General features: G+C 35.7%; 2 protein-coding genes across 9 annotated transcripts in view; one reads left to right on the top strand and one right to left on the bottom strand.

Annotated features, from left to right (window-relative positions):
- The window catches only part of IFT80 (intraflagellar transport 80), a 128,935-nt gene that overhangs the window by 103,027 nt on the left and 8,440 nt on the right, over window positions 1-17,468 (top strand). For all 4 annotated transcript variants that reach the window (XM_039241957.1, XM_039241958.1, XM_039241959.1 and 1 more), the window contains 7 exons: window positions 5,313-5,377; window positions 7,952-8,087; window positions 8,377-8,524; window positions 9,614-9,785; window positions 11,155-11,244; window positions 11,343-11,515; window positions 16,341-16,464. In XM_039241957.1, the coding sequence (XP_039097888.1) occupies window positions 5,313-5,377; window positions 7,952-8,087; window positions 8,377-8,524; window positions 9,614-9,785; window positions 11,155-11,244; window positions 11,343-11,515; window positions 16,341-16,464 (908 nt within the window). The remainder of the gene's footprint in view (window positions 1-5,312; window positions 5,378-7,951; window positions 8,088-8,376; window positions 8,525-9,613; window positions 9,786-11,154; window positions 11,245-11,342; window positions 11,516-16,340; window positions 16,465-17,468) is intronic.
- CUNH3orf80 (chromosome unknown C3orf80 homolog) overlaps window positions 1-17,468 on the bottom strand; it is a 59,511-nt gene that overhangs the window by 6,110 nt on the left and 35,933 nt on the right. The gene's annotated exons all lie outside the window — the stretch shown is intronic.

Consider the following 17,468-nt stretch of genomic DNA (forward strand, 5'->3'; position numbering starts at 1 on the left):
TTCTTTCTCAGAACAGCTTTTGCTGCATCCCAAAGATTTTGGACTATTGTGTTTTCATTTGTCTCCATGTATTTTTTATTTTCTCTTTGACTTCTTGGTTGATCCATTCATTATTTACTAGCATGTTATTTAACCTCCATGTATTTGTGTCCTGATTTTTTTCTTCTGATTGATTTCTAGGTTTATACCATTTGTGGTTGGAAAAGATGCATAATATGATTTCAGTCCTTTTTAATTTGTTAAGACTTGTTTTGTAGTTCAACATGTTATCTGTTCTGGAAAGTGTTCCACGTGCACTTGGAAGGAATGTGTATTCCACTGTTTTGGGATGGAATCTTCTGAATATATCTGTTAGATTCATCTGGTTCAATATGTCATTCAGAGGCACTGTTACCTTATTGATTTTCTGTCTGGATGATCTATCCATTAATGTAAGCGGGATGTTAAAGTCTACTATTATTGTGTTACCATAGATTTCTTCCTGTGTCTGTTAATAGGTGCTTTATTCATCTGGATGTTCCCATGTTGGATGCATAAATATTTACAAATGTTATATCTTCTTGTTTGGTTGTTCCTTTTATCATCATGTAATATCCTCTTTGTCTCTTGTTACAGTCTTTTTTTAAAAGTATTTTGTTTGATATAAGTATTGCTACCCCAGCTTTCTTTTTGCTTCCATTTTCATCATAAATGTTTTTCCAACCCTTTACTTTCAATCTGCATGTGTCTTTAGGTCTGAAGTGAGTCTCTTGTTGGCTTCACCTTCTTATGCTTCTGCAGTATTTGATCTAAGAAACCATATCAGCTTTTAAATATTTATTTTTATTTTATTTATTTGAAACTACATATAACCCTGTATGTTAATAATATTGGAAAAACAAACAAATAATATCAGCTTATGCTCTGAGACTCTTTTGAAGAATTAATGTAAAATTGGATTTCCCCCATTGCATACCCATTTAGTTATTCTCTTATTCTCAGCTATTATTTCTCCTTCTCTCCATTTGTATAGAACTAGTGAGCTATCTCTACCACTAGGCAGTATAGCTGCAGTCACATTTAACCCCAAATTTGCCAGATGGAGTGAAAGCACAACCCACTCCATCAGGTCCTTAGAAATTCTGACATGAAGGTTAAAAATATAGTTAGTTTCTTGCCTAAGAATCATCTCTGCTTCTGATAATTGTAGTTGTATCCTTCATCCTATGATGATACCGCTGTATCAAATAAGAAGAAAGTTGAGATGATGTGGGGAAGAATGAAAAAAGTATAGACATCATACCAATATTTTCCCACTGTGGGAAAAATTGCATAGTCATACTAGCATCCTCTTCACCCCCTGTTCCCTATTTCCACTGAAATTGCAGAGAAATTTATCTAGTGTGGACACACTCTTTGCTCACTTCATGTATAGTGTGATTACACACTCATGAAGGTTTGTAAGCTAGTTCTTCATGCCTAGATTCCTTCTGTCCTCATTTTAGACAACCATTGTTTTTATTTTCCATTCTAATTCTAATGGTAATTAGTTTACTACTAATTACTACTACCATTACTCTCAGAAAGTATATCTCTGCCCATTGTTGGACATGATGAGCTGTAAGGTGTGTTCCTTGGTCTGAAGAAATTTGACTCAGTGGTCCAAATCTGTGCAATATCTTCTGCTCCACTTCTTTTATAGTGCTCTGAGCATTGGCATCTACCACTGGTCAGCAAACCACAACCCAGAATCAGCATCTATTTCTGTCAGGACCCACTTGTAGCCCCCCAGGACTACAGGCATCAGTCTGACTTGCCAGCTATATACAAGGACTCCCTCCCACCCTGGGAATCTTCCCCATAGCTATCTGCAGCCTCTAAATCTCTCTTGTTGGCAGACAAGACAGTTCTTGTCATTTTGTGCCTCAGAGGGTGCAAAGGGAGTATGTCTAGATTCGGCCCATCTCTGCATTGTTTCAGTCCACTCACTTCATTAACCCAAGTGGCTACCTCAAGTGAGCATGCCAGGGTATCTACCTGTCAATTCTAATCATCTTCTGATGCTGAAAGAGGGTTCTTCTGATGGGCATTGACATGACCTACTTTAATGCACCCTTCAGATTCCCATAGTGATTTCCATGGGGCCATTGCCCTTCTGCCTGACCATATGGCTGGGGCATTGACCACTGCCTATGAGTAGGTTGAAATCCAAACATAAGGGTAAACAACATGCAGTACAGCTCACTGAGCCAATTTATTTTACCTTTTTTAGTCAGCGTGGTGGCCTTCCAAACAGAATGTTGTGTGTTCTTGATGAAACTGCCATCCATCAGCCAAGCAGCTATTTGTTGGTCATTTGAGAGCTGTTCACACGGCACCTTCCAAGTGATGATAGAATCTGTTGCTCCTCACATGGTTTCAGAGTCATTCCTGGGGAAATGAATCTACCTGCTCATGAGTATGCTCCATGCATCCCCCTGCTGGTGTGTTCCTGCACAAAGCATTTCTGTTTTGTTATAGAACTCTTCTGGGCGCTGCCTTCCTCGTTAGCATATTTCTCTGACATCACCCAAGACATCCTGGATATTTCAGGTTTCAAGATTATTTTATGTTCTTCATTCAGAAGCAGTTTCGATTAATATCTGAAAGCAAGCTAGTAATTGCTTCTCCTAATGGAAATTGCCTAGTCCAGAGTTTTAGTAGCTGTCACTGGGAGGTGCTCACAGGCTTTTGTCATAAGCCCTGTTCTACACTCCACATGAGACTGCTGTACAGAGAATGTATCTTTATTTACCACTCCAGCTTCTGTTCTATACCATTTGATATTAGAAGCTTGTCTGTGTCCAGGCTTGGTTTATGTTTTGTATGTCCTGTTAATATTGTTTACGTGGTGGATTTTCCATGCCTTTTGTTTTGCAGTCCTTGATAGGGGAAACATTCTCCAATTAGGTACAATATCTATCCATATAATATATTCAGGTAAAAGTGACACAACCACTTCACGTAAAGCTTCTTCAATATACCATTTTTCATTTAAACGTTCACCTTAATCCCATTAGCTCTCGTATTTCTCTATCCTCTCAATATAACTGACTGCCAGTAGGACTTTGCCAACAGGTGTTAGTTTTACAACACTAGGTAGCAGAAGTATTCCCAAGTCAGACAATATCCAGTCCCATTAAACATTCAAGTAAAGGAGACACAGCCTCTTCATATAATGCTCCAATTTTCATTCAGACTTCACGTTAATCATATTAACCCTTGCTTTCCTATGTTCTCTCAATTTAATTGTAGTTTCCATTAGAACTTCACCAATGGGTTTTGGTACTGTAGTGCATTGGACTCGCATATCAGGGAGTCCTAGAAACTTCTCTATTCTGCCCTTGACCATTTTGCCCACTCCTGCACATAAGATCTTGGTCCCCAAAAGAGCTTTGAGCCAAGGAACTCTGGCCCTTTCCTCAACCCATATATTTATTAAATAGAGGAACCATAACCCCAGGCAATTAGAGGTGAGGTTTTTCTTTGCGATTTTGCCATACAGCTTTCCAAATTCCTCCAAACTAGGGTGAGTAAAGCAGATTTGCTTAAAGGCCTTCAGTGTTCGGGGACCAAGATGAACATGGGCTCTTTTTGGTCCACCCAACCTCTATTTTTTGACCCCCTCAATGTTTATTGTATTCATCCCATTTCTTAGTTTTTTACCCTGCTGAGATGATGGCCTTGATGGTCCTCTCTATCTCTAATATGCCTTATCTCTAATGCTCCTTTCTGTCATTGTCTAATTATTTTAGCCTTTTTTTATTATTTGCTTTAGCATAACTTTCTCCTTGGGAAATGGCTGTAAAGATAGTGGCTGTAACCCAGGCTGACCAGGGTCAGGATCTTCTCTAACACATTCCTTCAGAGGGGCCCTGAGACTAGAGGCTGTAATTGAGAGTAGCCAGAATCTATATTTGGCCCATCTCTTACTTTCATTTTACCTATTAGAGATTATAATAACTATGGGGCTGCATATTTTTCTTTTTTCTTATTATTTTGCATTTTCTTATGCATCTAGTGAGCCAACTCCCCAGGAGATGGATCCATCATCTCAAAATCCATAGGTGACTTTTACATCTCACAGCTGATTGCAACTTAGCTGCTGTTTCATACCATGAGTGACCTTGTGGCTTCTAAGAGTCAGACATTCCTCATCCCCCATTCTTTCATCCTTTCTCTTCCCAAACCACATGTTTTTATGAGTTAGATGAATCCCATCCTTCCCGACACCAACTATTCCATTTGTTGGTGAGTATATTAACTGAGTATATTACAATTAGTTTCTAATACTAATAACCTGGAATTAACACAGACTCAAACCTTGAAGGCAAAATTCTCCTCAAGACTGCCCTCGCTCACTTTAGACACTAGCCACAAGTCTCAGAGAGTCCTCAGACCACTCATTTTGCTGACTGACTGGCTACAAATTCAGGGACTCCTCAAATTGGATAATTTGCTAGAATGACTCACAGATATCAGGAAGGTGCTATGTATAGAATTACAGCTTTTGCATAAAGGATACACACGGATGAGGCCTGGGAAGGAACACAGAACTTCTGTGCCCTCTCATGGAATCAGAGCACTTCACCCTCTCAGTATATCACTATGTTCACCAGTGAGGAAGCAACACTGAGTTTTATGGGATTTAATTACATGGGCATGATTAATTAAATTATTAGCCACATTGATTGAACTCTATTTCTATCTCTCCCCCCACCCCCAATTTCTGAAGCTGTCTAGGGCCCACCAAGAGTCTCCCCATTAGCATAACTAGGACACTCCTGTCACTCAGGATATTCCAAGGGTTGTTGAAGCTTCCTGCCAGGAATGCCAGACAAAAACCAGACAGATTACTAATTATACCACAGTAGTGTACTGACCACAGGAAACTGAGCAGCACATAACACATTGCCTAGTATTATAGTAGGCACTTGACACATTTTTCTTTTGTGAAATATGATTGTCCATGATGTTATATTCATCTATATCAGAGCTCTGAAAATTACAAATGACATCTAGATTTGGACTAACCATTGTTGATCCTGTGGAGAAGTGAAGCCATACCATTAATAACTCTTCTAATTAGGAAATGTCATGTTTAGGAAGACATATTCAGTTCCACTGTTTTCTAAGAAATATGACCCTGTTAATAAGTAAGAATTTGATGCTGTTGCTCTTCTATTCTAATAGATACTCTATGGTCCAAAGAGTTAAATAATTTCTCATTAGGACTGAAGTTTACCAATAAAAATTCTAATATATTAACTAATGCTTTACTTTGTTTTTTTAAGTAATCTTTCTTTTTGAGGCATCAACTGGAAAACCACTAGGTGATGGGAAGCTTCTTTCTCATAAGGTAATGGACATTAGCTATTTCTAAAGTTAATTAGCCACTATTTATTTACTTCTTTTTTTAGTTTAATGTCTTCATTTTAAGGAAAATAAAACATAGAAATTAGTTTTATATTTAAATCTGGTATGCATTCTACATATAGTATTTTGCCTAAAAATGTCGTAACACTAAGCACTAGCAAACTCTATAATAGAAAACCAATTGCAAATTAATTGGATAAAAGAATCTGACTTATATGTCTATTATCCAGGCTCTTTACTTCTTTCTAATAAAATATTCTATCTCGATTAAACTTTTCGCATCGATTAGTAAATAAAAATATTTTTGTATTTCTAAACATCTTGCAGTTTTCCCATTCACCTGTCCTTAGCCAGCATTTTCTTTAGGTTTTAACACTGTAGTTAAACTGGGGGAAAAAATTCTATAGAAACACAAAAAGAATTGTGAATTGCTTACTGGTTTCTGATTTTTAGCATTAAAATAAAAAAAGGAGGGGAGTGCCTGGGTGGCTCAGTCGGTTAAGCTTCTGACTTCAGCTCAGGTCACAATCTCACAGTCTGAGTTTGAGCCCAATGTAAGGCTCTGTGCTGACAGCTCGGAGCCTGGAGCCTGCTACAGATTTTGTCTCCCTCTCTCTGCCCCTAGCCTGCTCACACTCTGTCTCTGTCTCAAAATAAAATAAAGACATAAAAAAATTAAAATAAACAAAAGGAGGGGCACCTGGGTGGCTCACTTGGTTAAGCCTCTGACTTTGGCTCCAGTCATGATCTCACGATTTGTGAGTTTGAGCCCTGCTTCAGGATCTGTGCTGACAGCTTGGAGCCTGGAGCTTGCTTGCTTCAGATTCTGTGTCTCCCTCTCTCTCTGCCCCTCCCCTGCTCATACTCTGTCTCTCTTCTCTCAAAAATAAACATGACAAAAGTTGTAAAATAAAATAAGCAAAGGAGCACATTTTATTTACTCTAATAAGAGATATATTCAGGTCTAAAGATGTTTTTAACTTTATTGCTCAGTGCCACTAGTGAAGCCTGGCTATATATTTTCTTCTAATTTTTGTAATTATTAGTTTTGATTTGTTTTGTTTTGTTTAATGATTATCTTTGAGAGAGAGAGAGTGTGAGCAGGCGAAGAGCAGAGGGAGGGAGACACAGAATCCCAAAGCAGGCTCCAGGCTCCAAGCTGTCGGCACAAAGCCCGATGTGGGGCTGGAACCCATGAACCATGAGATCATGGTCTGAGCTGAAATTGGACACTTAGCTGACTGAGCCACCCAGGTGCCCCTGTAATTATTAGTTTTAAATTTGAATAACAAATTCAAAAGGTTTAGAAATGAAAAAGAATAGAAAACTATACAGTGAATAAGTCTCCCTACTACACCTGTTTCTTGTCAATCCAATTCCATTTAATAATGGTAACCACCGTTATTAAATTCCTTTTTCCTTTCAGAGATTTTTAGTGCATATACAAACAAAATTGATATATGTTTATAACTCCTTTTACAAAAATATAACATAAACTCTGTATAGTGCTTTTCTCACACAACACTATTTCTGGTGATATTTCTTTATCAATATATAAAATGTTTTCCTAATCCTTTTCCCCCTACCCCTATCATACAGTAGAACATTTTATGGATGTATCAGGATTTTATTTAACATGTGTTCAAATGATGGACATTTAAGGTATCATCGTAACACCTTCAAAAAACAACAAATCCTAGCAAGTGTAAAAAAAAATTTTTTTTTAAGTTTAGGAAGTCTTAAGACATAGTAAGCAGTAAATAAATCCCTCTTGGATTTAGTTGAAATGAATCCACAGTGAACTATTTCCAAATTATAAGCAAATTCATTTCACTAGCTAGTATAATAGTATAATAGATTAATGTAATATGTCAGAAATACTTTGTTATGTGGACAGAATACTAATCTTAAAGTCAGAAATCTGGACTTTAAATTCTAAATACGCTTGTTACCAGCTTTTCTGGGCAAAATCACTTACTGGCTATGCATCTCAGTCTTTTTTGTCTATAAAGTAAGTATAGTGATACCGATAGCACAAGGTAGTTTCCTGTCTCACAGGAAATGAATGTGAAAGAATCTATAAAATTTAAGCCTCTAAAACATACAATCTTTTCATAAATCTATTCTTACAAATCTTTAAAATATAGGCTCTTTACTTAGAGTACATATGTTATAGAACTTAAATGTAAGTAGAGTACGAGTTAGTAGATCTCTCATGATGTTCAAATTTGCCTCACCCTTTCTCTTTGTCTACTAAAGGTGGGACAGGAGGACAGAAATGTTTCCCAGCCTCCAGAGTTTCAAAAACATATACATTATGTTACAGTGTTTTAAGGGGCATCTTTCCCCTGTAAATTAATAAAAAGTAACTGTGCTTTAGCTTATTAATTATATCAGTAGCTTAAAATTATATATCAGGGACAGTTTATCATTCTAAGTAGGGGAGTGTTATTTAATTGATCTTTAAATAGACACATTTTTCATAATTAAATAATTTAAGTGATCTGATATCAAGCACTAAAACTAATCAAGTATTTTCATTTTCTCTAAATTTTAGAATGAAATTTTGGAAATTGCTCTGGATCAAAAAGGGCTTACCAATGATAGAAAAATTGCCTTCATTGATAAAAATAGAGATCTCTATATCACTTCAGTGAAACGATTTGGGAAGGAAGAACAAATTATCAAACTTGGTAAAATAATTATAATACATTTAAAATTTTGATTGCTTGAATTAATCTCTGAATAATGCATTGAAAGAAAGACTTGCAAATTAAAAACAATGGTTCTAGGTAAAATATTTGAATATTCCCATAAATTTTTAAGTAAAATTTTGCACATGTTTTCAACATTATAAACTCAGAAAATAGAGTCATACCTACCAGAAATTAGATGGGGTCCTGTATGTCAATTGATTTTTTAAATATTTTAATACTTATTATAGTGGAACTAATCATACATTAACATTCTTTTTAAAATAAGGAACAATGGTGCATACTTTGGCCTGGAGTGATACATGCAATATCCTCTGTGGACTTCAGGATACTCGATTTACTGTGTGGTATTACCCCAATACAGTTTATGTGGACAGAGACATTTTGCCTAAAACATTATATGAAAGGGATGCAAGGTAACTGCATTTACTGTTGTAATTGTTTATAGTGATAAATAACTCTAAAGTGTCGTGTTTTTGCATTTAATGTCAATCCTGCAAGGTACTTTTCACTCTAGTCAGTCAACCACATTGTTCAGCTAAAGCTAGCTTAATGAGATTTCAGTTTGGGGGTCAAGTTGAAAGTGTTGTATAATACTATTATATTTATTTGTTCCTTTTATGGATATCATTTTCCCTATATGAATATAATTTTCAAGCCTATTGTTTAAACTCAGGAGTTTTTTTTTTCAGTGTGGTTTAGTGATTTTAATATGGATAATTTTAAGATTTTTTCAGTGCTACATAACGTGTCAATCTGTATTCTTTTTCAGATTATCATAATTAATTATTGTCATACTTTCAGGAATGGATGTGTCCCTAGAATTGAATTTCTAAATTAATATTAAAGATAGAAAACATATATAAGGTTACTGAAGAGTTATTTTTTATTTTATATGCTTCAGAAAATACATGTATACTCCTAAATTCTCTTGGAAATAGCAAGATCTCTCACTGTTGACAAAATAAGAATACATAGCTTCTCAACTCCAAACTTAGCTTAACTTTCAAATCTATTTTGAGTTCATTTTGATATTCAATTCACAACTTTAGCAAAACCAGAGAAGCATCATTTTAAAAGTATTTAAACGAATGAAGTTAGTTGCTCTACTTCAAGTTCCCCTCTTTTTATTATGAGAAATAATCTTGGAATCAGCTTAATTTTCTATTCATTTATACTTTCAGAAGCTGAAGCTGAGTTTCTTAATCATTTAAATAATTACCTTAAGACTTAGGGAAAAAATTTTATTTCAGATGCTTTTAGGCATAGCTCTCAAATATATAATAATTCTTGCCACATTAAACTTTTATATTTTGCTCCAGGTGGAGCAAGTTAGATTCAAGTGTTTATTTAAATATATACATTCTCCCTGAAGTCAACTTTTTTGGGAGTGAATTTTAGAGATTGGGAGACTTTATATCTGTGTCAAGGGTCAACTCCCCTAATTTAGTATATATGAAAGATTTAGCTCAGAATAAAAATTATACTTTGCTTTTTTCCAACAGTGAATTTAGTAAAAATCCCCATATTGTGAGTTTTGTTGGAAATCAGGTAACTATAAGAAGAGCTGATGGCTCACTGATTCACATCAGCATATCACCGTATCCTGGTATTCTCCATGAATATGTAAGCAGTTCAAAATGGGAAGATGCTGTAAGACTTTGTCGCTTTGTTAAGGTACTTTATTTTATTTTAGATCCATAGTTGTGTATAAATTATGTATTTACACATATCTTTGTGCAGGATAAGAAATGTTAACAGCTGGGCGCCTGGGTGGCTCAGTTGGTTAAGCATCCAACTTTGGCTCAGGTCATAATCTCATGGTTCATGAGTTCAAGCCCCACATTGGGATCTGCATTGATAGTGGGGAACCTGCCTGGGATTCTTTCTATCTCCATCTCTCTCTACCCCTCCCCTACTTGCTCACAATCTCGCCCTCTCTCTTTCTCAAAATAAATAAATAAACTTAAAAGAAAAGAGAAATGGTAACAGCTAGGGGCTGGAAAAATTGCAAATGAGATTTTTTTTTTTATAAGTGAAGACATGAGTAACACAACAGGGTAGGTATTGCTGTGTGATTTACTCTTTAAAAAGCTATAATTTAAATGAGTAGTTTCTCTAGACTAGCACATATACAAATCTTCTCTGGAACTTTTTTTTGAAAAGTCAGATTCCCAAGTTTTACCCCAAGAGAGCTTCTAATTTATTATATCTGGAATGAATTCCTGGCATATTTTTAATGTTCCTCAGATGATTTGTACATCTAGGGTTAAGAAACTCTAGATCAGCATTTCCTACTTGGTTGAATCCAGTATTTTCCAAATGTATTTGACCACAGAACTTTTTAATTTTACGTGGGTTAGCATTGCTTAAAGTATACTTTTAAAATGACCTTTAGATACTTTCCCTTACAGTGAGTCATTAATAGAAATCTGCTGTAATAGCATTGTCTAAGAACCTCACTATTTCTCTGGTTCCTTGTAAGTTACATTCTTTGACCTCATCAAAAAGACTGGAGGGTTTTATAACCTTGAATTATCTTAAAAGTATATCAGAAGTTCAAAGGTAAATCTTTGAGGGGCACCTGGGTAGCTCAGTCGGTTAAGCGACCAACTTCAGCTCAGGTCATGATCTCGGTGTTTGTGGGTTCGAGCCCCATGTCTGCTCTGTGCTGACAGCTCAGAGCCTGAAGCCTGCTTCAGCTTCTGTGTGTCTCCCTCCTTCTCTGCCTCTCCCCTGCTCACGCACGCTCTCTCTCTCAAAACTAAATAAACATTAAAAAACTTTTTTAAAGTTAATCTTTGAATTAGAAATGAAAATTTGTAAGAAATTTTATTCAAAAGAAGTTATTTTATCAATATATTTCAACAAAGTATCTGTGAAATTTCCACAGCACTAATTTATTAAATTACTAGTTTTTTCAGTGCCATGCTCAGGAATTTTTAATTTTTTCATTAAAATGTAACTTTTATGTATTTTAAATCACTGTTTATTTTAGGGCAGCTCTGCTTGTAGTTGAAATAATTGTTCTCCTGTTTTGCTTTAGGAGCAAACCATGTGGGCTTGCCTCGCTGCTATGGCAGTTGCTAATAGAGATATGACTACTGCAGAAATAGCCTATGCAGCAATTGGTGAAGTAAGTAATGTTTACTTGTCTATATGTTTGCGGTTTTTCTTCCCATAATTTGTTATATTTCTGTTACTATCCACTTCATTTTTTTTTCTTTTTTTTAGATTGATAAAGTTCAATACATCAATTCCATAAAAGATCTTCCATCTAAAGAGTCAAAAATGGCTCACATACTAATGTTTAGTGGGAACATACAGGAGGCTGAAATGGTCCTTCTTCAGGCTGGCCTTGTTTATCAAGCTATCCAGATCAATATTAATCTGTATAACTGGGAAAGGTAATAAAAATGTTCTTCATCAATTCTAAAACCCAATTGATCTTAATGGATTCTTCTATCTACCACTTGGTACATTACACTTTCCACTCTACTGAATAGTTTCCTAACATCACAGAAGAATTTATTCACCTTTATATTTGTGAGTAGTTTGCCATTGAAGATTTATGCCTTTGCTGAACTTGCGATTGATTACAAGTTGAGGTATAAAGAAGAAGAAAAGAGAATCTAGACTGTGTCCCAATTTTCTGATTTCAATAACTGGATAGATGATGGTACTAATATTGGCAGGTATGGAAGGCAATATAGTGAGTTCAGTGTTAGGCATGTTGGATTTGAAATATTTGTGAAGGGATATGTGATAATAGTTGATTAATGAATCGGGAGCTCATGAGCAAGATTTGAACTGGAGATGTAGATTTAGGAGTCATTAGCAAATGGAGGGCACTTGAAGAAAAAACAACGGACACAGTTGCTCAGGAAATGTGTGGAGTGAGAAGACATCAACCACATACATTTATGGGTTGGTTGAAAGAAGAGAGATCTGCTGAAAGATTTGAATAAATCAGCCAGAGAGAAGAGCCCTGAGAAATTTGCATTGCTAAGGAGGAAAGGCCATTGGATTTGAAATGGGGAGTGCTCAGTAGTAGCCTTTTCCGCTACACATGAGGCTTTGACATAGATTGCTTTCTGAGAGTGAGTGGCATGCTGCTCTTCTCTATGACATATCATGTTTCTCCCCTCACTCCCTCAGGTATGTATCTCTCAGGGATAAGGCCGTAGTGCTTGTACACACCTGAAGTTACTATGTTATAAAATTGGCATGTGGATATTTCCAGGTTTGACATGTCTTTCGTCACCTTTATCTCTCTACCCCTACCCTACCACTTTTTAATAAGCACATCCCAGTCATCATATCACTTTATTTATAAATATTTCAGTATGTAGCTCAAGATTTTAAAAAATCTATCCACAATACCACGGTCACACTTTAAAGAGTAAACAGTAGTTCTTTTCAGTGCTCTTATTTTTATGAATATCTCATAAATGTTTCGCTTTGTTTTATGGTTTGTTTGTTTGATTCAGGATCCAAAAAATAGTTTCTTTTAATCTATAGGTTTTCCTATTTATTGTGTTTTCTTATAATTTTCTTACTGCAGAAACTGTGCCTATAGAGTTTCCCGTAGTCTGGATTTTGCTGATTGCAATGGTGTGGTGTCATTTAACATGTTCCTTTGCTGCTTGAATTAACTATAAATTGGTTTTGAATCTAGAAACTTGATTAGATTTAGATTTAATATTTTTTCCCCATTTTGGGAACACCTCCTATCACAGAGGTAATGTTGAGTATGTTTTCACAATGACCAGTTGTCTATCTTTTTGTGATATTGAAGCCATTAATGATCATTGCCCAGATCCATTAATTAATTAGGATTCTGGAAGGATAGAATTTAAGTATTGGATGATAAATAGATTGCTTTTAAGATCCCTGAATTTCCATATTTGTTTAAACCCTTTAGAAGGGAATAGATTTCAATTTGTTAATATGTGTTATTCCTTTTGAGAAACAGTCTTGCTGATTTGTGCTTCTGTCGTTTTCATTTGAATTTGAAAATTACCTGCAACCTAATAAGTTGCAGGCCATGAAGGGTCATAGGTAAGCAAGTCATTACTTGCTGTTCACTTTGGACATTTGGTAGTAATCTGTTCTCAAAAATTGAATTTAAGAGATATAGAAACTAGAAACCTTATGTAAGTATTAATAAAAAACAATTTCTTTGCTTCTACCAGTTATATAAAGTGATTTTGCTTCATTAAAGTTATGTAAAAGATCATATTTTGAAGTTATAAAATCTTTTTATATAACTTACTTCTATTTAAAATCAGAGAGGATAATGGATTTATTCCAGCCCCATAATCTAATGTCACATTTGTTTGGTTGCCAAATAACCATTTTAAAGTTAAAGACATGCTGTTCCCATAACCCTTATATAATTTGGAGTGAATTTCCTCCTCTTTGTGATGAAGGAACATTTTTTACCCAGTGTATGCATTTATAGAACATTTAAAATAGCACATATAATTTGAATGTTTACCTTTAGCTTTTGCTCATCAATCAGATAATTAATACATATTTTATAATAATAATGACTATAATAGATAATACTTAGCATCTAGTATATAAATGCAGTTTTAAACATTACATTTTATCCTTTATACATAATTAAATGTACTAATGCCCCATGACAAATGATCTCTTTGGAGATAAGTTTCTTTCTGAAAAGTCCCAACTGAAAAAATGGTTAGGTATTCTCACTTGGAATACTTCTAGTCTTTTTTTTTTTTTTTTAATGTTTTATTTATTTCTAGGAGAGAGAGAGAGAGACAGCGTGAGCAGGGGAGGGTCAGAGAGAGAGGGAGTCACAGGCTCTGAAACAGGCTCCAGGCTCTGAGCTGGCAATCAGCACAGAGCCCGACGCGGGGCTCGAACCCACGAACCGCAGATCATGACCTAAGCGAAAGTCGGACGCTTAACCGACTAAGCCACCCAGGCGCCCCTGAATACTTCTAGTCTTATACAATCAAGAATTCCTTCCGCAGTCATGTTCAGTCATAAAAGCAATAGGAAATGGCATTTTTCAGGTACCAGGGGGCTGATTCACCAGAATCTCCACTCACACATCCACACTGGAGTCAGAGTCTTAGGGATATATAGAGGGTGATATGGGAGAGGATTAAAAGGATTAAAGCATCATGGGATGCCTGGGTGGCTCAGTCAGTTGAGCATCCGAGTTTGGCTCAGGTCATGATCTCATGGCTTGGGAGCTCGAGCCCTATGTGGGGCTCTGTGCTGACAGCTCAGAGCCTGGAGCCTGCTTCAGATTCTGTGTCTCCCTCTCAGCACCTCCCCCACTCGCTCTCTCTTTCTCCTTCTCTCTCTCTCTCAAAAATAAAAACATTTTTAAAAATTGAAAAAAAGAAGGATTAAGGCATCTTTACTTCTATTCCTCATCTTTTGAGACTCTATAAAATGGTTTTTGCCTTCTTGTGTTTCACTGTTTTTCCTCTATATTGTAGTACTTCTACATTCTTTTCTGTGTCCATCTTTCTCTCTGAAAGACTTAAAGTCACAAGAGGAATGAGAGAACTTTGTGAGGAGATTTTAATGGGTAGCAAATACTGATCCTTGGATTTATCAATATGGCTTAGTTACATATATTTTTATAAGAAAACATTGTGCTGAATTTTGGCATTATCATTTGTATTACACCTGACTTAAATTCATAATTGTTCATATTGTGTTTTAATATTTCCCTCAATTTTCTATCAATTATTGATTAATATACATAGCATATCTAAAATGCTTTAAAATTTTTTTAATGTTTATTTATTTTTGAAGGAGAGAGAGAGAGACAGAGTATGAGCAGGGGAGGAGCAGAGAGAAAGGGAGACACAGAATCTAAAGCGGGCTCTAGGCTCTGAGCTGTCAGCACAGAGCCCGACATGGGGCTCAAACTCAAAAACTGTTAGATCATGACCTGAGCCAAAGTCAGATGCTTAACCAACTGAGCCACCCAGGCGCCCCTAAAATACTTTGTAAAGTGACTATTTAGGTTAAACCAAAGCATGATAAGAGTGAAACAGGTTTCCCTACTGAAGGGTCACATGTTGCAAAAATCTAGTCAGTAGGCAATATTGTCTAAACAACAGATTTACAATAGTTGGCTCTGATACATAAATCATGACTGGCCTATTCGGAAGTCATATGTCATATGAGAAAGCAAGGGATCTTGAAAAAGAATGTGCTTTAGCTCTTATGATGGCCATTTCCCATACTTTAAAACAAGATTATAGTGAGCAGTGTAGGAGAGCTATACTGTACTGTATACTTTACTTTTTCCTGACTCAACTCATATGAGTTATTCACAGGATCGTGGCTGTCCAAAACCTACATACACAAATAGGCCAAGAACTGAGGATTAATCTTTTCATTTTCCTCCAAATTATCAATACATAGATTTTATGCTTTTGGTATTGTGTCCCTGATTTTAGCAGTTCATTTAGTTCTTGCTTGCTATTTAAATAAAATATTGCCTTAAAAATAACTTAGTTTCATTGATAGATATTAATTGCATTATAAAATTTAAATGGCTATTATTCTAAGAATCAAATGACAAAAGACATTTTGTCACATTTTTATTATCTGCAAATGTTAGCTTTATAATATTTTAAATTTGCTGTGTTTTAACTTAAAGGATATCAGTATTTAATTGAATATTGAGCAGAATACATTCTAGACTTTAGATAAATAAATTCTGGAACAAAATAAATTATAGACTTAAAAAATGGTCAAGAAAGTGGAACCACTTACATTGGGGGAAAGTTCATTCACTTGAATTCTATTATGATTTCAATGAATGTTTCAATGAACATTTAGCATATATACACTCTGGAGTACTCATGAAAGAGAAATGAAACCTAGATCTCCCTTCAGTTAATAAACAGGTTATGGAAGAAACAGACACATATATAATTATAATATACTGTAAGCAGTGCTGTGGTAATAATAGTATGCATAACATGTTATGGAGCAGAGATAAGATAATGGTCATTTATTTCTATAAGGGGAACTGGTCAGGGAGAAGAGATGATGTTTGATCTGGACCCTGAAGTCTAAGTTGGAATTTGCAAGACGGATGAGGTAGGGAATGGTGTTCCATATTGAAGGATAAGTGGAGAGGGAACAACATAGACCATTTATCTCACTCTCTTACCCCAAAACTCGAATCCAAGCAATGCTAATAATCTGTTCTGTTTCTCTTTATAGGGCACTTGAATTGGCTGTAAAATATAAAACACATGTTGATACAGTTCTTGCTTACCGTCAAAAGTTTTTGGAGACATTTGGTAAACAGGAAACTAATAAACGATATTTACAGTATGCAGAAGGTGTAAGTATTATACACTATTTTATGATAATGTATATGCTTTGTGAGTATATATAATATTCATCTTAATAAGACAGTTGAAATAATTCATACCATAATCTCAAAATCACTTTTTGCCTATGATATTATAGTCTTATTGTGACTATATACTTATATTACTGATTTTTTTTTTTTTTTTTGGAATCTTAAAGCCATGTTTTGATGACCTCAAGTCTGTTTTCATATTTAATTTGTCTTAAGGTTGGGTGCTAATTGATATTTTTAGATAAGCAATATAAATGGCTGGGATAAAGGTTTCTAACTCCTAAATTTTGTCTTCCACCAGCTACCCCTACTGTTCCAGGGGAAATATATAAGCACAGAGGCCATTGGCCAGAGAATGGATACTTTGTCACTTTGCAAAATTCTAGGGAGGTTGTTTGCACCTGGAGCAGAGCCTAATCCAGGTAGACTTCACTGTCCAGAACCAGAGAAGACTAAGCCATTGCCTCTCAAATCCCTACCAGAGTCTTAGGTTTCATCACTATAATTAGAAGAAAGTCATTCCAGTACATACCAGCCCACAAGGAGAGGTGGCGCAGTTTGCCCAAGTGCCTAGAGCAGGACTTTTGTAGCCACCTGCTTAGATCCTTCTAGGCTCAGGGTATAGAAAGAGAGTTCAACTCTAGCCATGCAGACCCAAGAGACTTGTAATCACAAGACAGGGGCAACCTTGCTCCCACCTCTGTGAACCAGTTGATTTTCTTAGCCTTTTACTCATTAATTTAGTCAAAAAATGTTTATGAGTGCTCACTCTGGACCAGGTACTATGCTGGATGCTGAATCAGATATGGCTCCTGTTTTTGTGGAGCTTGTAGACTATGTGGGAGTGCTGCTCCTTGGAGATGGAATAAAATGGAATATTCTGACCTGTCCTAAAGGGCAGAGTAAATGAGAGGAACCTTGGGAAGAGGAAAGAAGGTAGGGAGAAGGCATCTACAATTTCTGCTAAAGCCAACATTATCCAT

Source organism: Hyaena hyaena, unplaced genomic scaffold, assembly GCF_003009895.1.
Source record: "Hyaena hyaena isolate Hyena2069 unplaced genomic scaffold, ASM300989v1 scaffold_203, whole genome shotgun sequence".
Lineage (NCBI taxonomy): Eukaryota > Metazoa > Chordata > Mammalia > Carnivora > Hyaenidae > Hyaena > Hyaena hyaena.